The 21123-nt window shown below is 46.8% G+C and overlaps 2 protein-coding genes across 20 annotated transcripts in view; both read left to right on the forward strand.

Moving 5' to 3' along the window:
- EXOC6 (exocyst complex component 6) overlaps positions 1 to 11530 on the forward strand; it is a 223923-nt gene extending 212393 nt beyond the window's left edge. For 16 of the 19 annotated variants that reach the window (XM_049103546.1, XM_049103545.1, XM_049103543.1 and 13 more), the window contains 2 exons: positions 8772 to 8884; positions 10243 to 11530. In XM_049103546.1, the coding sequence (XP_048959503.1) occupies positions 8772 to 8884; positions 10243 to 10375 (246 nt within the window). In that variant the 3' untranslated portion in view covers positions 10376 to 11530. Of the gene's footprint in view, positions 1 to 5137; positions 5281 to 8771; positions 8886 to 10242 lie in introns of those variants that run through there. The other 3 variants (XR_007406899.1, XR_007406900.1, XM_049103554.1) reach the window with 2 other exon arrangements.
- A 1300-nt stretch (positions 11531 to 12830) lies between these two features.
- Positions 12831 to 21024, forward strand: LOC112672071 (cytochrome P450 26C1). The gene is made up of 6 exons (XM_025466542.3): positions 12831 to 13388; positions 13916 to 14140; positions 14647 to 14922; positions 16265 to 16420; positions 18308 to 18637; positions 20631 to 21024. The coding sequence occupies exons 1-6, from the start codon at positions 13185 to 13187 to the stop codon at positions 21006 to 21008; spliced, it is 1569 nt and encodes a 522-aa protein (XP_025322327.1). The 5' UTR covers positions 12831 to 13184; the 3' UTR covers positions 21009 to 21024.
- Positions 21025 to 21123: the final 99 nt, after the last annotated feature.

A 21123-nucleotide genomic window follows, 5' to 3' on the forward strand; every position in this document is an offset into this window, starting at 1 on the left:
GCGTGATCCTGGAGTCTCCGGATCGAGTCCCACGTCAGGCTCCCTGCATGGTGCCTGCTTCTCCCTCTGCCTGTGTCTCTGCCTCTCTCTCTCTCTCTCTCTCTCTCTGAATAAATAAAATCTTTTTAAAAAAATAGGAAGGTTGTGTAAGTAAGGTAAACCATTATATATGATAGATGCTAGCTGATAAATCAAAAGTTAGAAAAGTAAGTGTATTTAGAGACACTGAAGTACACCATAATTAAACAGAAGGAGTTAAATGTGATTGCTTCTGAGAATGGGAAGGGTGGAGCAGTGGACTGTTGGTTTTTATGATAGGCTCTATATGATTATTAACCATGTATTGGTAAAATTATTTTAATAAATTAGCCACATAAAATCATACATATATATGTATTTTTATGCCATTTTAGACATGATAGTGACCAAAAAATTAAAGATAAAGCAAATGTGGATTTGTATAAATTTGATTATGTAAATTCCATTTTTTACCTCTTTTCCCAAAATCCAAACCCACTCAAGGAGTTATCTAGGAGTACTACATAACTTAGCATCACAAATACTTTGAAAAAATTCTAACTTCTGCTGTGTGCAGTTCCTGGAGTGAAATGACCTGAAGAGATCAATACCTTTAAACAGTCTCTGCAGAGTGCTGTGCCCAGAGCTTGCTTGTGGTCCTACGTAGGTGGGAGTAGAAAGGCTGGCTGAGAACAGGTTTGGCAAATGGGACATTTGAAGAGGACAGTTGTGAGATAGGAGTCAGGTATATCAGCATGAAGAAGCTTGAGGGCAGTTAACACCTGAGGGCAAAAAGTGAGGCGAGTGAAGTCTCTGTACTGCTTCTTAACAGTTTTTGCCTAGGCCCTTTATGGCTGCAACTTAAAATCCTCTTCTGTGTTTGATATGGAGTTTTCCATTATGTGGTGTTTTTGAATAGCTGGAAAGGGGGTAAAGCCAAGAGCTTTAAAAATCATATTAAGCTCATCATTTGATTTTAACATCTGTTTAGAAAAAGGTCTTGTATTTTCCCCCATTGGGACTAACTTAGTTAAGACCCATTTTTCTTGAATCCCCAGTGCCTAATTGCTCATATTTCTTCGTTAAAGCTGTATTATGGTTTAGGATTTTTGTTGTTTAAATCTCTGAAGTGCTGTAGAACCCTTGCATTGCCTTTGCATTTTGGAGGGAAAGGAAAAATGATCTCCTGCTTTACTTTTGGAATCTGCAAAGCCAACTCTGAGGTCCCAGGTGGATTTGGTGTTTGGAAAAGGGAATTTTGGGCACTAAGGTTGACCCTGAGCCCCCAGGTCACTGTTCACATTTACAAAAGCAAACCTGGTATCCCCAATTGCTTTTCTCTTGAGGTTGGCTTAACTTTATTTATCATCTGTCTTGGGTCACTGCCCCTGAGGTGCTTCAAAAGCAAAACCCAAAAGATTCAAAACAAAGAAAGCTAAACCAGATTCAAGGAAAAAATGACCTGGCACTCTGGGTTCACTTTTACAAAGGCAAAAAGTCACTTCAAGATTTCCATAGAATGGTTTTAAGTCAGCCTAGGTTCATTGTATCATTTGCACAAAGTGATCTCAACAGGTCGGAGACCCCCAGTTTCTTGGGTATAAACTGGGAGTGAGACTTAGGATAAGAAACTGTCAGCAAGCCACATGCATTGACACAAATGAATTCTTCAGTGATTCTGAAGCGATTTAACTATTTTGAGCATATGAATGGGACCACACATGCAATCTTTTTTTTTTTTTTTTTTTTTTTTTTAGCTTAAGCTGAATCTTTTTGTTTGCTGGACACACACAGGGAATGCTGAGGAAGTGAAACTTACAACTCACTTACAGATATTGGCATAAATCCACTTTATGTTATCAGATTTGTTGTGAAGGGTATTTTTGAATCCTTGATGAAAAAAGAAGTTAGGATACAAATTTTAGATAATCTTATAAATCATGATGAGATAGAACTGAGGCATCGTATTTTGCTGTTCATTTTTGTATGATCCATACTTTGCTTTACTTCCCAAAAGGATTTAAGGTAGTATTACTTTACTTGACTATTGGAACAAACCCATTTATAGGACTTAATACCAATTTTCTTTATAATATGTCTGACTTTATCCTTTAATAAGTAATTATAAAAATTGCTTTTGAATAATCTAGGGAAGATTTTTGTTTCTGTTCATGTTTGATCTACATCTTTGAATATCAGGTATGTATGTTAATAAATTCACCTGTTGAGACTGTCTTACTGTTTATTTTTAAGACTGAGAGAGATTTTGTGCAATTAATAACAAATGTATTATTTGTGTACTGCCATCTGAAAGGGAGCAAAGCTTAAGGTAGAGAAGTGAGGTTTTCTATAACTTAGGTTTTAATATTAAGGATATAGTGCATCCTGTGAAACCTGACCAAATGTGAGAGGTAAACCCCAAGGCTATGACTGTGTATGGAGTGAAAGTGAGTAACAGTGGTTTTTTTCCCCCCACACCACTCCAGTTTACCTCATGCCTTCCTCCAGAGCAGGCATGTTCTTTTTAAACTACTCCAAAGACCCAGGATCATGCTTTTTGATCAAAGCAGGCATGGGTAGCAGCCTATAGAAATGGGCTCATTTCTGTAACTCTGGTCTGGCATAAGAGTTACAAGGTAGGACCCAAGAATAATGTCCTAGTTTTGTGTTATATCTTTTACTTCAGTAGAACTTTACTTTAAAAAATGAAGTGGGATTACATCAAACTGAAAAGCTTTTTCACGGTAAAGGAGACCAACAAAACAAAAGGCACGCTACCGAATGAGTGAAGATACTTGCAAATTATAGATTTGATAAAGGGTTATTATCCAAAATATATAAAAAACATACACAACTAGGGACACCTGGGTGGCTCAGCAGTTGAGCATCTGCCTTTGGCTCAGGGCATGATCCTGGGATCCAGGATTGAGTCCCACGATGGGTTCCCTGCAAGGAGCCTACTTCTCCCTCTGCCTGTGTCTCTGCCTCTCTGTCTGCATCTCTCCTGAATAAAGAAATAAACCCTTTAAAACAAACAAGGGCAGCCCCCGTGGCTCCGCGGTTTAGCGCCGCCTTCAGTCCAGGGTGTGATCCTGGAGACCCGGGATCGAGTCCACGTCAAGCTCTCTGCATGGAGCCTGCTCCTCCCTCTGCCTGTGTCTCTGCCTCTCTCTCTCTCTCTTTCTCTCTCTGTGTCTCTCATGAATAAATAAATAAAACAAAAAAACGTACACAACTGAATATCAAAAACAAAAAAACAAAAAGACCCTAAACAATTCGGTTAAAAAATGGGCAAAGGACTTGAATAGACATTTTTCCAAAGAAAGATATACAGACAGCCAATGGGCACATGAAAAAATGCTAAATATAACTAACAGAGAAATGCAAATCAAAATCACAGTGAGATATACCTCACACCTATGAGAATGGCTATTCTCAAAAAGACAAATAACAAGTGTTGGCAAGAATGTGGAGAAAAGGAAACCCTGTGCACTGCTGGTAGGAATGTAAATTGGTGCAGCCACCATGGACAGCAGTGTGGAGGTTCCTCAAAAAATTAAAAATAGAACTGCCATAAGATTCAGCAATTACAGAGCACCTGAGTGGCTCAGTCAGTTAAGTGCCCAACTCTTGATTTTGGTTCAGGTCATGATTTCGGGGTTGTGAGATTGAGCCCCACTGTCAGGCTCCATGCTGGGTGTGAAGCATGCTTAAGATTCTCTCTCTCCTCCCTCTGCCCACCCTCCCCCACCTCTCTCTCTCTCTCTCTCTCTCTCCCTCCCTCTCTTAAAAAAAAAAAAAAGATTCAGCAGCTCCACTTTTGGGTATTTATCCAAAGGAAACAAAAAGATCAATTTGAAGAGCTATATGCACCCAGTATGTTCATTGTGGCATAATTTACAGTTGCCAAGATGTGGAAGCAACCTAAGCATCATCAGTAGATAAATATATAAAGCTGTGGGATAAATGTATATACAGGATAAATATATATAGAATCCTGAAATATTGCTCAGCCATAAAAAGAAATGAAATCTTGCCATTTGTGTTAACATGAATGGACCTAGAAGGTATTATGCTAAATGAAATAAGTCAAAGAAAGACAAATACTTTGTGATTTCACTTATATGCAGAATACAAAATACGAAATAAATGAGCAAACAAAACAGAAGCAGACTCACAGATACAGGAGACAATGGTTGGTTACCAGAGTGGGGAGTGGTTTTGGAGTGAGTGAAATAAGTAAAAGGGATTAACAGGTACAAACTTCCAGTTTTAAAGTCATAGAGATATAATATGCAGCATAGGATATATAGTCAGTAATACTATAATAACTTCCTATGGTGATAGATGGTAACTAGACTTACATTGAGGATTGTTTTGTGATGTATAAAAATGCCACATCACAATGTATACCTGAAACCCATAGGATATTGTGTAGCAATTATACTTCAATCTAAAAAAGTGAAACAGTAAAAAAATAAAAAAAATTTAAAAAATTTTTTAAATAAAATAAAAAAGTGAAACAGGACCTTGTAATAATTATGGATGAAGGACACTGATAGGCCATTCAGAAATATTAGTGCTTCTTTCTCTGAGAAGATCATTTAACTCTTATTAACGTTAGATTTTAGTCTTTATCATGAGGAAACCTTATTTTCTTATTATTTTTTAAGATTTTATTTATTTATTCATGAGAGACAGAGAGAGAGAGGCAGAGACACAGGCAGAGGGAGAAGCAGGCTCCATGCAGGGAGCCTGACATGGGACTCGATCCTGGATCTCCAAGATCAGACCCTGGGCTGAAGGTGGTGCTAAACTGCTGAGCCCCCCAGGCTGCCCCCCAGAATCTTATTTTCTTTACCAGTGCCCCAGGGAAAAGCCTGGGTGCTACAGAGGGAAGTCAGTTGACTGTATTCACTAGCCCTAATTTGCCCGCAGGCCGACATTGGCCTTTTTTCAGATAGCTCTGAGCATAAGCCAAAGAAGTCTGTAGGGTACTCTTTTTTTCTTTTTTTAAGATCTTATTTATTTGTTCATGAGAGATACAGAGAGAGGCAGAGACATAACCTGAGGGAGAAGCAGGCTCCCTATGAGGAGCCTGATGCCTGATTCATTCCAGGACCCCAGGATCAGGACCTGAACCAAAGAGACGCTCAACCGCTGAGCCACCCAAGCATCCCAAGGGTGCTCATTTTTTATACTCTGAGAAGCTTAAGGAAAAAGCTCCCGAGTAAAATTGGAATGGTCTGGCATCATCAATCAGTAAGTTATTTCTTGAATGTCTACTGAGTGGTTAAACTGTGCTGGACACACTTTATGGGTTTGGCTGCCTAGCATTATGAAGTTTGTTTCTATTATTAAATGCTGTATTCTGCATTTGAAGAAACCTTACACACATGGAAATGAGAAATCAGAATAGGAGAGCAGTGTGTTTTATGGCTCAATATTTCCTCTGCACCTGTATCCATGAGTCCTCTGGGGCACAGACACAGAAATGGCACTGGAGTCTACAACCACTGGATTCGTGGGCTGAGAATGATGAGCAAGCAGTCACTGGCTCCTACAGAAATCAGCAACTTTTAAATATTAAATTGACTGTAGCTTCCCTGTATGTTAACTAGATGGAATTTAAATAAAAACTTGAAACTAGGGACGTCTGGGTGGCTCCACGGCTGGGTGTCTGCCTTTGGCTTGGGTCGTGATCCTGGAGTCCCTGGATCGAGTCCCACATCGGGCTCCCTGCATGGAGCCTGCTTCTCTCTCTGCCTCTCTTTGTGTCTCTCATCAATAAATAAATAAAAATCTTTAAAGACAACAACAACAACAACAAAAAACCTTGAAACTAAAAAAATGAAAATTAAATAGATGTAGCTTCGTGTGTTACTGTAGTTTAAATTACTAGTATTTTGTGTGAATGTTTTTTTTCTTTATAATTTCATGTTAATCGCTTCTCAGCCTTTTGGCCAAGATCAAGTGTATAATTTCATGTTAAAATCAAAATATTAACTGCTTGCTTTCCCACTTTTCCCATTTAAAATGGAAACTCTTGAAGGACAGTGACTATTTGTCTCAGTACTGTATCTCTGGTCTGGCACAGTAGCGAGTAATTATAGGTGGGCAGTCAATATTTGTTGAATGAATAAATGAATCTTACCTAGATTGTTGGCCTTTAATCCACATTGGCAATGCGTTCCTTAACCATGAATGTGCAACCTTATGCAGGTTTCCATTGATATCTACAAGTTAATGATGCACAATGTGTATTTCTATAAAGTATTAGTGTACATTTAAAAACATGTAGATTAGACCTGTCTACATGTGAACAGACAGGTTAAAGTTTAGGGTTCCTGTAATTTCTAGTAATAAGAGATTTGCATATGAGTATCTGACCATATGTGAAAATTGTAAGCATAGTATTTCTTTAAGTGAATCTGTTTTTGTGCTGTTATGTAGAAGAACCAGTTCTGTATTCACTGTTAGAGTTGGTATAAGTTTTAAATTCATTAAATGGACTCCTCCTTTCCCCACCTGGGTAGATCAGCCAAAGAGAAAAAAGAGACTTATTTTAAGGCCTCTTCCTCTTCCAAATCCCAAAGGTCATGTTGCTAATGCCTTTTGGAAAGAAAGGGAGATTACAGCCAGTGTATTAAGTGGTTACTTTCTGCTGACTGTGCGCTTGCCCACACATACTTGTGCAAATACACTTGTGTGTTATACTTAACACCTAAAAGAAGAATCCTTCAAAATTAGGCTTTTGTTAACAACTGTGTGAGGAGTATTTATTATTGAAATTATTTTAATATACAAATATATAACCCTTGTTTCTAATTCAGAGTTAATATGTGACCTTTGTGGAATATTATGAAAACGAAGAAGACAGTAACAGTTACCCATAATCCCACCACACAAATAACAGCCATTCTTAACATTCTCGAAAATTTTCCTTCAGTCTTTTGTTGATGAGTGTTTATGTAATTTTAGTAGGAACGTTTATCAGAAACATCTTACTTAGATACTTAAAATTTTGTATAAACATCAGTTCTAATAAGTACATGATATTCACCTTACAGATATACCTCACTATTTAACCATTTTCTCAATAATGAGATTTGGCATGTTTTCAGGGTTTTTGTTTTTTTCCCCCCTTCAGTTTTTTGATAACACAATTAATGTTTTTGAGATTAGTATCATTATTCTCTACCTTTATTATTATTTCCTGAAGCTCAATTCCTAGAAAGATTACTAAATCCAAGGGAATGGCCACTTTATTGTGTTCTTAAACATGTATTATAAAATCACATTCCAGAGATGTTATGCCGGTTTTCATTTTAGCCATCAGTGTGTGTGAAAGTTAGCTTTTCCCTCCTTGTGAAAGTTGCTTGTCGCCAAGCAACAGTCAAAAATTAAATAAATTTAAACTTAAACTTCAAATAACTTTTCTTTTTCAGACAGTATATTCTTTTAGCACTGTTTCAGTGTAGTTTCTTTACCGAGATCTTAACTTTTGATATAACCTAGACTGTTGTCCAAAAGAAAATAGAGGGGCTTTTAATATTAGTAGTTAATATTTTTATCATGGAATTTTCACCCTTTTACAGGAACGGCTCTATTAATAGCTCTGTTAATATTGGATGGGAAAAAAGTCAGGCAATCCATTACCTTCCTAAAAAAGAGGTAGTTTCTTGTAACCTTTCCTTAGGTTTTAATCACCCCTGAAGTTTTTTTGTTCCTCCCAGAGTCCACAGACTCTGGTTCACATATCCTATGAGTAAATACAAATGTGTCCTTCAATTGAAAGCAAAACCAGTACACCCCTTACTTATAAAGTGAGTTAAAACAAGAAGAAAGAAGAATTTAAAAACTGAAGGAAGGTAGTAAGTAAAGTATTTAGCTTTCTGAAACAATTCAAATGGGGATAGGAAGTTGGTTTTAAATGGCTTAAAGGAGATTAGGGTTTTAAAGTTGGATAAGGAGTTTGGTGCTTTGGTTTAGGCATGGCATTGCTTTTAAAAGATTACTTCCATATTTGACAACAATTCTAACTGGAGATTATAAAGCAAATAGTCAATTTTAAAACACTACGGAATACAAGAGGGCTTCTTTTTGTTGTTGTTTGTTTATACAAAATGATTGCCTAGAGTTAACAGGCTGAGTCCTGAAGCCCTCATTTCATAATACTACTGAAGATCTATCACCAGGGAGAATCCAGCAGAGGTTGTTTAATGCACTTAATTGAGATTATCTGAGCTTTTGTTTTAAATTACTTTGGGAAAAGTCTAGGTACAAACGGCTTCTTTGAAAGGTAAACATACTTAACCTCTACGAAAAAAGGTTCAATTTAAGTTCTTTGAAATTCTTCAAACAGGCAGTAGCACCAGCCCTTATTAATTAAATGGAAGTATGAACTGAATAATGTATGAAGATTAAATCTATATACATCAGTACAAGTATTAATATAATTCTATTAATAGTGTTTTCATTATTTTACAATTGTTTGAGAATGCAATCAAGTATTCTATTAGAAAAGCGACCTTGACAATTTCAGTAATTTCAAAAGTAAAAATATAGTATATGCTGTTTTGGCTATAAAGTATGGTTAATAATAAAATTTTAAAAAATGGATTCCTTATTTTGTTTCATCTAAGAAGCAGGTCATATTAGAGTGGACCAAGAATGGCATATACTGTATGTATTAGTTATGATAGGTAAATAGTCAAAAGTTGGTTTAACGTTTTTTGCCCTATCTTCCTCAGCTCCTTGACCTGTTTATGGTTTGGGATTGGTCTACTTATCTAGCTGATTATGGACAGCCAGCTTCTAAGTACCTTCGGGTGAATCCAAATACAGCTCTTACTCTTTTGGAGAAGTGAGTATATCCTGAAGACTTCTTTGCATACATAACATTTTAGCATTTTGTGATTTAGTGATGATTGAACAACTAGAGATTTTCAACAAAAGAGAAATGTCTAAATGGAGCTTAAAAGCTCAGTCCATTTTAATCACCAAAACATAACCCTTTCTCTTTCCTGGTGTAGTGTCAGTGTGGTTTTATGAGATTGCTGTTTATATTGATGTGAACAAAATTTTGACGCATCTTGTCCAATTAAAAAGAAGTTTAGGTGTTACTTTTCCCTCTCATGATGTGGCAGGTTTTCCTTTCACTTTAATCATATTTCATTTCAGGTATCACTATTAAAATTTTCAGTTTTTGAAGTAAAAGTGTTTATTATTTTCCCACATTTTAAAATATCTATCATGTATTTGATTTGAGAGGACAAAAGGAACTGTTTAAAATAAATGTAAATTGGGGATCCCTGGGTGGCTCAGTGGTTTAACACCTGCCTTTGGCCCAGGATGTGATCCTGGAGTCCCAGGATCAAGTCCCCACTTTAGGCTCCCTGCATGGAGCCTGCTTCACCCTCTGCCTGTGTCTCTGCCTCTCTCTCTCTCTCTATCTCTATCTCTCTATCTCTCTGTGTGTCTCATGAATAAATAAAATCTTAAAAATAAAATAAAATAAAATAAAATAAAATAAAATAAAATAAAATAAAACAAATGTAAATTTATTTTACCATGCCATGAAACACTACTGAGGCCACAAAAAAAAAAAAAAAAAAAAAAAAAAAAAGAAAGAAAGAAAGAAAAAAAATGCTGCTTTAGATTTTCTAATGTTATTTTTCCTTCACCTTGTTTTGCTATGAATGTGATTTGCAGAGTCCATAGAGGGTATGTATTTTAGCATACTTTGTGGGATGATACTAGAAAATATTATATTAGAAAAATTAACATACTTTAGACTTACATACTAATGCAGAAACCCCACTTGAGGGGCAGCCCAGGTGGCTCAGTGGTTTAGCGCTGCCTTTGGCCCAGGGTGTGATCCTGGAGACCTGGGATCAAGTCCCAGGTCTGGCTCCCAGCATGGAGCCTGTTTCTTCCTCTGCCTGTGTCTCTCTGCCTCTCTCTCTGTGTGTCTCATGAATAAATCAATAAAGAATCTTTAAAAAAAAAAAACCCACTTGATATAGAGCATAAAATAAAGCTACTAATTTTTTGTGTAATTACTTTCTCTGTATTTTTATTAGTCTCCACTTTCTTTGAAGTATATTTTTCAAGCATAAGAATTAGTATGAGATAATTCAGAGCATGCCAAGATATTTTACTTGTGACAGCATAGCTTTTAATTTCCTTTTACCAAGCTTCTTCATTCACATATATTCCTAGGATGAAGGATACTAGCAAAAAGAACAATATATTTGCTCAGTTCAGGAAGAATGATCGAGACAAGCAGAAGTTGATAGAGACAGTCGTGAAACAGCTGAGAAGTTTGGTGAATGGGATGTCCCAGCATACATAGACTTGGATTGCACTCCGTGACACCAAATCTGTGATTCAACATTGATCTCTAACAAGCACGGGTCATGATAGTTTAATTTGTTTGCAGCATTTAAAAATGCAGTAGAAAAAAAGACACTGATGAGAGATGAAACAAGAAACAAAAATATCATTTGTATGGATTTTTAAATAACTGGATACTATTTTATATATGGAAAGTGTGACATTAATTTTTTCACATTTAGGGAAAAAAGGCAAAATGTAATATATAAATTCGGTCAAAGTTGTGTATGTAACTGATTTTAAACACATTAGAAAAACCTTATATGCCTCTACATAGAAGTATTTTTTTCTATTTAGACTTGAATGTCTTTTCTGTTGTTTTTTTTTTTTTTTCATCACTATCCAGTTTTGAAATGCCATCATGTCTGATATGGGAGTATTTCACTGTCATTTTGTGGCTTAATTTTTATTTTCATTTCAATATGATTTAAGTAGACTAAATTTTCCAATATTGCAGATTCTGAGGGGAAAATATGCAAATCTTTAAAGATCCCTGAAATCAAACTTGATTTAACTCAGTAAGAATGTGAATTATTTGTTCTGCTTGGGTGGTTTAATTTAATGGTTCTGAATATGAAAGAAATAAAAAGGTGTTTGGATTTTCTAAAAATGCAGTGTTGTTTCTGGTTAGCAGAGTTAATATTTCTAACCATATTATTTGTAGCTGACCCCATTCTAGGATTTATTTGGTTTGGTTTGGTTCAAGTTAAAAGAGGAAAGGAATGAAGTGAGGTAAACCACTTCAGGTGCTGCTTGTGCTAGGGTAGATATGTTTGTACACACAGAAGTTTCTACAGGGGTCAGGTTACTTTATTCAGATAGCAGATGTCAGTACCTATCCTTTGTATGGAAACAAGCCAAACGAAATGAACTCTGGAAAATCTAAAATGAATGTACATTTTCTTCTGTGTAGATTACCGTGGTCCAAATGGAAATACCAGTCTGATCCCAACTTTCTTTTCATTGTATTTATGCTAAATATTCCTTTTGCATTTTCAGGATTTATGCCTGTAAGAAACTTACACTTGACTCTGTAAAATAAGTGTAAAGAATTATATGTACATTTCTTGATTTTGTGAAGAAACATTAAAAAGGTTGAGCAAGTTGTAGAAAATGCATTGCTGTTGAATTTATCCGGAGGTTCCTTATTGAAAACAACTTCTTCCTTTAGAAAGACTTTTATTCCCTGGTTATTGGAATAGGGAGTGTCACCAAAACAAAGATATAAGCATTTATTCTCTTCACCATCTCAATCTTTCAAGTACTTCACATTTTAAAAAACACTACATGGAAAACATGGCAATTCTTGCGGCACAGTAAAATCTGGGAGCTAGAAGAGGAGTGGTGCACAGCTAGCTCTTTTGAAGACTGGAATGTGGCTGTCCGTCGCCTGCCTTCCCCAGCCCCGCGGGACACTCAGGGCGTCTCCCTGGCTTTGGTTGAGGCGTCCCCAGATGCGGGGACACTCCGCTGTTGCACGGCTTGAAGCAGACCACGGTGGGTTCGCAGCCACGACGGTGTGAGATTCACCTTCTTTCGTAATACATCCGACACCCCTGCCCCTCGCCGCCTACTCTCGGGTTGCCCTGTAGGGACCGGGACGCCAACGCCCTGGGAGATCTGGAGCGCTCGGACCGGACGCAAACGGAGAAGCATCTTGGGAGACCGAACGGGGTGGGGTGGAGTGGCCTTCCGAGCGCGAGGGGACGGCGAATTCGGCCCCGGGGACCGGAAAGGCGCCGGGAGATACCCGCTGCTGGCGGGATTACGGAGTCTCGGCGAAGCTTCGGGCCGCAGGGGCCCTGAAGCGGCAGATCAGAAGCGGGTGCGGAGTGGGGATGGGGATGTCGGAGAATCTCGACCCCGGGTATCCCTTGATGTGCTTGCAACGCAAGGCCGCCATCGAAGACCTCAGTTTCTCTGGAAACTGAAACAGCCAAGGGGACTCCCCCCGCCCACGCCCCACCTCAAGCCCGTCAAGGTTTGCGTGCCCAGAGAGGATGGGCACCCCGCCTCGAGGGTGGGGACGGGGGGCGCCGGAGGGCCCGGGTTCGCCCACCCGCGGAGCTGCCGCGAACAGCCGGGAACTTCTGGCGCGAAACTGCAGGCCCCGCCCGAGGATCTGCGCGGGGCGCGGCCCCCAGCCCGGCCCGAGCGCCTCGCGGCTGCCACTCCCCACTAGCCGGTGGGTGAGCCCCCGCTGCCCCCCGCCTCCAATCATTACTCTGCTCCGAGCGCTTTAAATATGCATGGGCGCGTCACGTTGTATGAATCGGGATGGGTCCATAGGGAGGGAGCCAATATCTATATAAATGTGCCCAGGGTGGGCCGAGGAGAGAGGGCGGTGGGGCGGGGGGCGGGGGCCCGGCCCCGGTGATGGCAGCGCACGTTTGAACCCCGGAGAGTTGCTCCTCTCCTAGCTCGCCTCCGCTCCGTCAAAGGAGCGGGGACCCGGGGAGGAGGTGGGCGGTACCCGCGGATGCCGGCGACCGCGGTCGCGAGGAAGCCGCCACCCCAGCGAGGCACTGGCGTTTGGGCCCCGACGCCGTCGGACCAGAGGAAGGCCCGTTCCCTAAGGGCGTGCGGTCGCAGCCGCCTTCTACTACCACTGCCCCTAGCGCGAGGTCCTTTCCCGAGGTTCTAAATCTCGGTTTTGGCCCGCACGCCCCGGGCCCTTTCCGGACCAACAGGTGAGCCCTGGGCGCTGGCAGCGCCCCGGCTCTCGCGGCCCCTGCGCTCCGGCGCCGCCCGGTCCCCGCAGGCTCGCCATGTTCCCCTGGGGGCCCAGCTGCCTGTCGGTGCTGGGGGCCGCGGGCACCGCTCTCCTGTGCGCCGGCCTGCTGCTCAGCCTGGCCCAGCACCTCTGGACGCTCCGCTGGACGCTGAGCCGGGACCGGGCCTCCGCCCTGCCCCTGCCCAAGGGCTCCATGGGCTGGCCCTTCTTCGGCGAAACGCTGCACTGGTTAGTTCAGGTGAGTAGCTCGCACCCCGCACGGCCCCTTCTTCCCTGGCTCCCACCGGACCCTCCTCACTCACAGCAGTCCCAGGGTTCCAAGCCGGCCTCATCCTGTCGCCCGAGTCCCAGAGCGTAGACACAGCCCTCGCCTTTGCTCAGTTGCTCCCTTGAAGGGACCGTATGTCGCCGGAGTTCTCCCCAGCGCAACCTAAACACGACCCGACGCAACGCCAGGGTGAACCGAGGGGTTCTAAGAACACTCGCCCTCTACCCTGCAAGCACGGAATAAGGAAAAGGGGCACTTCTCAGCCGTGAGGCCTCGGGCGCCCAGGTCCCCATGCTGAGCCTCAGTCTCCTCACCTCACCAATGGGAACAGACCAATGCCATCTACATTTCCATCGGGGCCCATCTGAGATTCGGTTTTGTAAAGAGTGAGGCGCCCGCCTGGAGCGGGGAGCTGCTGGCGAGGGGCGGTTGGGCGGCCTGGGCCAAACCCCCGGCCGAGGCCCTGCGGCTCCAGCCTCGCTCCGCCTCGCTCGCAGGGCTCCCGCTTCCACAGCTCCCGCCGGGAGCGCTATGGGACAGTGTTCAAGACGCACCTGCTCGGCCGACCGGTGATCCGCGTGAGCGGCGCCGAGAACGTGCGCACCATCCTGCTGGGCGAGCACCGCCTGGTGCGCAGCCAGTGGCCGCAGAGCGCTCACATCCTACTGGGCTCGCACACGCTGCTTGGCGCAGTGGGCGAGCCGCACCGGCGGCGGCGCAAGGTGAGCCAAGACCAAAGAAGGGGCCGTTGGGACGTCAGGCATGCGGTTCCCGGGGAACCTGCTGTGGGCCAGCCGGGGCTAGGTTTTAGGGGCACACTTTGAAGCTGGCAGGGACCCCAGGCTAACCAGTGGTGGCTTTGAGCCAGTCTCTTACCTTTTCCCGCTTTGGTTTATAAAGTCAGGACTGGGACTCAAGGGGCCTTTCATCTCCGATCTTCTCTATGTGATTCTGATACCGGAGTGGTGGAAAATCAGACTCAGAGAGGGACCAGAGACGGCTTCCTGGAGGAGGTGGCATCTGGAGCCTGGGTGGATGGGAGGGACTGTATACATCAGAGAGCTAGAGGGAATGGCGGGCGGGCGGGAGCAAAAGCCAACACATTTAGGTCCTGGCCGCTTGGAAGAGGAGAAGGGGACCGAAATCGGCCTCCTGGCTCCTCTGGAATCGCTGAGCAGAGGAAGCCGAACGGACCGCGGCCGGCGCTCATGCCGCGGGCCCCCCACAGGTCCTGGCACGTGTGTTCAGCCGTGCAGCTCTGCAGCGCTTGGTGCCCCGCCTGCAAGGGGCGCTGCGGCGCGAGGTGCGCTCCTGGTGCGCGGCCCGCCGGCCCGTTGCCGTCTACCAGGCCGCCAAGGCGCTCACCTTCCGCATGGCTGCGCGCATCCTGCTGGGGCTACGGCTGGACGAGGTGCAGTGTGCGGAGCTGGCCCGGACCTTCGAGCAGTTCGTAGAGAACCTCTTCTCGCTGCCCCTGGACGTCCCCTTCAGCGGCCTGCGTAAGGTACCGGCGATCTGGCCTCAGACCTTCCTCTGGGGATCCCAGCGGGGGCTCCCTCGGCTCGCCCTCTGCGTCACCTCCCCGGCGGGACCGAGGCAGGGGCCTGGATGGGGAGGTGGTGTGGCGTGGCGGCGGGCGGCGGGGCTGACCTCTGTCCTCGCCCGCGGTGTGACCCGAGCGGCCGCAGAGCCTCTCCGGGCCGCCCCGCGGGGATACGCGGCGGACCCGCCGGCCGCTGGCTTCCGACCCTGAGTCTCGGGGGCGGCCGCCCAAGCAGTCAGCCCAGCTGCAAGCCGAGCGGCGCCCCTTGGCCTGGCCCCCCGCGCGTCTCTGGAAGCCCGGATGGCTGCGCAACTGATGGGCGCACGAGCGCCGCGACGTTCCTCAGGCCTAGACTGGGTTGAGAGGAGTGGGTTCCCGCTCCCGTCCGCGGCTCGGGGCGCGTTAGTTTCCCCAGCAAAGAACCGCTGCTTCCTCAGACTTCCGAGCGACCGGGCCGGCTGCGTTTGACCGAGAGCAACTGGGAGGCTGCGTTTGCCTTTTTGTTGTCCGTGAGCTGAGGCTTCTCACTGTACCGATGCCTGGGTTTTCCTCACCTGAATAAAAATAATAGTTATGTACAAAGGGGCATGCCTTAGGCTGATCGCCTTGAATATATTTTCTGATTCAATCCTCTCAACCTGCAAAGTGTTCTTCTTCTTCTTTTATTGGTGAAGAAACTGAAGCTCAGAGAGATTAAGTGACTTCCCCAAGATCACACAGTTAGTAGGGGCAGAGGCAGGATTTCAACCAGATCTCCTATGCTCTCAAAGCCCAAGGGCTCAGATGCTTTTGCTATGCTTGCTCCCCGAATCCCCACCCCCTGGCTATCAGCTTAAAGAGGGTAATGCTTAGAACATCCAGTAGTGTTCTCTAAGCCAGAGCTTTGCTGGATGCATCAAGATGTTCCTTCCTCTCTACTCTGGTGCCCACTGCCCCTGCCTGAGTCTAGTGCAGGGAAAGGGCCTGACTAGGCTCTGTGCCAGGCCTGGGGACTGAGAGGTTTGTGACTCTGGGCAATTGCTTGACCCCTCAGCATCCTCCTCTCAGGATGACAGTAACTCTTTGCCTTGCCTCAAAGGTTGAAATGTGATAATCAAGAGAGAATTATGTGTAGAGATCGCGGATAAGTTCTTGGGCATTCACTGAGCCTCTACTATGTGCCAGGCATGGAGCTAAGTTGAGAAGCTTAACACCTGGATCTCAGCAAAGCCAGAAGAGCCCCAGGAGGATGTGGCGGGGTAGGTGTACAGGTCTGGCCCCCTCAGCCTTCCTGCCCCACCTCCCTTCTCTCCCCATGCATCAGGGCATCCGGGCACGAGACCAGCTGCATCGGTACCTGGAGGAGGCAATTGCAGAGAAGCTTCACGAAGACAAGGTTGCAGAGCCGGGTGACGCCCTCGACATGATTATCCACAGCACTAGGGAGCTGGGCCATGAGCTCTCAGTGCAGGAGCTCAAGGTAGGCAGTGGGAAGGTTCTACTTCTTTCTCATTCCTAGCAGGTCCCCATACACATGGGGCATTCTGCCCTCCTTGGGGTCCTATTTGGCCATAGGCACTCCTCAGGAGAGGGGGAAAGAGGAGCCATGGGTTCCAGTCATGGCTCAGCCATAGCCACTAGCTCTGTGGCCTTGGGCCAGTCACCATCCACCTCTGTAAGAGTGGCCCTTGCTTCCAGGTTCTGGCCATAAACAGCTCTGCTTTCCCCACCCCCTTCTCTGTCACTTCACACCTTTGCCTCTGCTGCTCCCCACCACCACCACCACCCCATATGAAGGCCTCTCCATTCCTTTTCTCTACAAACCCTAGGGTTCAGGGTCAAACTACACATCCTCCTTGAAGCTCCCTCTTCTTCCCAAAATCGACATTCTTCTTCCATGAGCCACCTTGTCACCTGGCACCTTTAACCTGTTTTGCCAACAGGAGGTCTCCCCTGAGAATTAGAGCCCCTTTCCAGGTATGTGTAGAGCACAGGCAGTGGAAGTAAGGAGAGAAGCTTTGGAGTGGCCCCTAAAAGCTGTTGGAGAATGCAGAAAGGAGTAGAGAGGTTGGAGAATGCAGAAAGGAGCAGCAGGGGAAAGTTAGAAATGGGAACACCCCAACCCTTCCAAAAGAACTCCCAGCCTTTCTCTGGGCCTTAATTTCCCACTTTTCAAGAGCCATGAAGGGTAGGGTTCAGCCTTAAGTTTCTTCTTTGAGTATGGGGCTAATAATCTTGATTCTGATTCCTGAGTCATGAGATCTGGAGGTATTCAGGTGGTTAGAAGTAGATGAGCAAGTGGGCTCATGAGTCCTGGGAGAGCCCTCCCCTGTGAAAAGAGAGTGCTTGACAGGGCTGGTGGGCAGATGACTGCACCCCCCCAAATCAGGCTTCTTTAGTTCTGGTCTGGGCCTCAGGGGCAGGCCAGGCAGATTAGGCCTAGCCAGGAAGGATGTTGGGCCTCCCATGTGCAGGGCAGGCGGTTAGCCTTGGACCAGGTCATTCATTCTAGAGACGTTATGATGTGTCTGCCGGGCATCAGGCTCTATGCTGGGACTGAGGATATAGCAGAGAGCAAAACACAGCCCTTGCTCTTGAGGTGTGGGAGGGCCGGGGTACACATTCATTCTATGATCAGACAAATCAATGCATGAACACAAACTGTGCGGGCATTGACATAGGGAGCTGGCAAGACATAGGGAGGCAGTGAGGGTGAGGCTGGGGCTTGGAGGATGAAGCCACCAGGCCCCTTCTCTGTCCTTCTTGGACAGTGCAGACCTGGAAGAGGTTTAATACTCACTGGACCACTCCACTAAGCAGGAGGAGGAAGCCACGATGCCTCCTCTGCTCCGACGGAGGCCCCACTCCTGCTGCAGAGGCTTTCCTCCGCCCTCCCACCTCCAACCCAGTTCACTGTCACAACGCCCAGCAGGGGATGCAGGCAGCACCACTGGGTGGTTAAGAGCTCGGGACTCCCGAGCCCCAGTGCTTGGGACTACCCTGAACACCTCTCAGAGCCTCAGTTTCCACCCCTGTAAAACGAAGGCAGTAATTGTGTGTCACAGAATCAAAGGACTTAACACACTTAAAACCCTAAGAGCAGCACACAGAATAAATTCCTAGCGCTGTCTCTGGGAGTCCTTTCAAAGCAAGGGGATAGATCCTGGTTTTGGTCATTGCTGTATGTGGCTTTCTGAAACGGCACGCTTGGGATTCCATCGACTCCCGGCCCGCGCACAGAGCCGCCCTCTGGCTTTTGCGCAACGGTAGATTTGGGCCCTTTGCTCCCCAGCCACGGGGCCGGGCGGGAGGCCTTGCGGCCAGGGCCCGCTGCCGCAGACTCAGCGCCGTCCCGGCTGTCTTGCAGGAGACGGCCGTGGAGCTCCTCTTCGCCGCCTTCCTCACCACGGCCAGTGCCAGCACGTCCCTCGTCCTGCTGCTACTGCAGCACCCGGCGGCCGTCGCCAAGATCCGGCAGGAGCTGGCGGCGCAGGGACTGGGGCGCGCGTGCGGCTGCGCGCCGGGGGCCGCGGGGGGCGGTGCGGGGCCCTGGCCAGACTGCGGCTGCGAGCCCGACCTCAGCCTCGCGGCGCTGGGCCGCCTGCGCTACCTCGACTGCGTGGTCAAGGAGGTGCTGCGCCTCCTGCCGCCGGTGTCCGGGGGCTACCGCACGGCGCTGCGCACCTTCGAGCTCGACGTAAGTGCGCGCGCCTGCCCCGCCCCCCGCCACCTGTCGCGGGGCGGGGCCGGAGGGATTGGGCCCGCGAGGTCGCCTCTCCCCACCCCCCACACCCCCCACCCTCGCCTCCGCCCCGAGCCTCCGCTTTCCGCCCAGAAAATTAGCCGAGCCAGGTCCCACTTCCCGGATGGATGCACGGTTGGAATCCACACCTGGCGAGCCAAGGCGAGGAACAGGTTTTCTTCCGTGGCAAGGATCAGTCCCCTCAATTAGAACCGAGTTTTTTTTTTTTTAATATTTTATTTATTTATTTGAGAGAGAGACAGGCAACCCACGAAGCAGGGAGCCTGAGGGGGGACTGGATCCGAGGACTCTGAGCCGAAGCCAGACGTTTAATCCACTGAGCCACCCAGGCGCCCCTAGGGCCCAGTTTTAGAAGAAAAACATACTTTTCTCCGCGCAGTACGCCCCCCTCCTTAGCCAATGAGTGTGGGTGGGGAACAAGGAGAGCCCCTCCTCCCCACTGTGTCCCATAGCCACTTCCCTACTGCCTCACAAGCTCAAGAAACCCATGCCTGGTTCCATCTCTCTGGGACTTTGGGCAATTCCTTCTTCACTCTGGGCCTCAGTTTGTTTTCTGAAAGTGGTCTTGGTCCCTTTGAGCTCTGTCAGGTAGTGCCAGGGCTGCAAGGCACAGTGGCAGCATCAGAGTGGAGCCTAGTTTTCCAAACCCAGGGTGTTTGCCTGAATGGTTGTCCCTGCAGACAGAGATTGGATTGGGTACCTCCTTCCTTGAGCCTTACTTTAAACAGTCCCTGAACATCTGTGGGGCATTGCATACCAGGGGTCCATTGCACTGTAGCTACTGGGATTCTGCTGGGGAGGAGTTCTTTATGGAGAGAATGGAGGTCAAGAGGATAACTTCATCCCAAACTGGTGTGAGGAAGATGGTGGTCGTTAGTTAGTCTGGAATAACACCAGAACATTTTGGGTGCTGACATTTGACATGGAGCAGTCAAGTGTTAGGATGGGGAGAGCACACCAGCAGAGAGGGGACCACCCAGGCAGAGGTGGGTGGATTAGTGAGGTGTTTAGAAGTGTCTTGGATGCTGCATCTTGAAATTCAAACTTCATTCTACAGTCTAAGGGAAACAGAGGAAGGGGAGCACAGTTCCACCAGGGGGAGTAGAGGGGAAGCCATCCTCCAGTTTACAGATGGGAAAAATGAGGCCTAGAGAGGTGAAAGAGGGAAAGTGAGTGTGGAAGAGCTCTTGTTTAGGCTAGGGAAGGAGGATAGTGGAAGGAAGGAGAATAGTGTAGGGTAGGGTGGGATGGGGGGGGACGTTGGAAGACACATCAAAAAGTAGAATAGTTGAAAAAGCTGAAGGTGGGTAGAGGAAGCATGAAGGCTGCCTTCCAACATTTTAAAGATGCCTGGGTTTAATTCCCATTTGCATCTTCTTGAAGTGTGGCCACCAGACCTGAATATTATGGTACAGTTAATGGATGGTGGGGATGGGGGGTGTTAGAGAGTTTTCAGTTCAGTGCAAAGAAGAGCTTTCTAATTGAGCTGACCATAGAGGAATGAGGGTCCCTGTCATTTGTGTTGTTCCCGCCCAGGCAGAGAGAAGGTGCGAAAGTGGAACTTAGTTCTCTGGATCTAATGTCACAAGAAAAAAAAAAAAAAAAGACCAAACACTGAAACATAAACAACAGATAACATTTAGTGATCATTGATATACATATATATGTCAGACTGTTATTCTAGTCTCCAAACAACAAAAAGGGCATTTTGGGTCTTATTTTATCAAATAAGAAACAGGCTCAGAGAGACTGAGTATCCAGCCTAAGGCCACACAGCTCACGGGAGAAGGAGCTGACATTGGAACGCAGAGCGTTCTCCTAGCTTCGGGGTTAGACATCGGTTCCTGCAGACCTGGGGTGGAGGGTCGATTCAGAACTCGATTCCAAGTGCCTAGTATTCAGGCGGGTCCCCTCACTTCCCTTGCAGGGTTACCAGATCCCCAAGGGCTGGAGCGTGATGTATAGCATCCGGGACACGCACGAGACGGCCGCGGTGTACCGCAGCCCGCCCGAGGGCTTCGACCCCGAGCGCTTCGGCGCGGCGGGGGAGGATGCGCGGGGCGCCTCGGGCCGCTTCCATTACATCCCCTTCGGCGGCGGAGCGCGCAGCTGTCTCGGCCAGGAGCTGGCACAGGCTGTGCTCCAGCTGCTGGCGGTGGAGCTGGTGCGCACGGCGCGCTGGGAACTGGCCACGCCTGCCTTCCCCGCCATGCAGACCGTACCCATCGTGCACCCGGAGGACGGGCTGCAGCTCTTTTTCCACCCGCTCGCACCTTCGGCGGCGCGGGATGGGCTACACCTCTGACCCGGGGCGCTTCGGAACAGAAGTCGGCCAGTGGCAGCGGCGCGCTAGCAGCGCCGCCCAGCTGCCGTTTCATAGTGCCGGCGCGGGCGCTCGCTCACTCGTTCAACAAACGGTC

The sequence above is a fragment of the Canis lupus genome, chromosome 28 (assembly GCF_003254725.2).
Source record: "Canis lupus dingo isolate Sandy chromosome 28, ASM325472v2, whole genome shotgun sequence".
Classification (NCBI taxonomy): domain Eukaryota; kingdom Metazoa; phylum Chordata; class Mammalia; order Carnivora; family Canidae; genus Canis; species Canis lupus.

Coding starts and splice junctions, on each gene's coding strand:
- LOC112672071 (XM_025466542.3), top strand. CDS start 13,185: ATGTTCCCCTGGGGGCCCAGCTGCCTGTCGGTGCTGGGGGCCGCGGGC. Junction 14,141..14,646: donor CGCACCGGCGGCGGCGCAAG/GTGAGCCAAGAC, acceptor GGCCCCCCACAG/GTCCTGGCACGTGTGTTCAG. Junction 16,421..18,307: donor TCTCAGTGCAGGAGCTCAAG/GTAGGCAGTGGG, acceptor GCTGTCTTGCAG/GAGACGGCCGTGGAGCTCCT.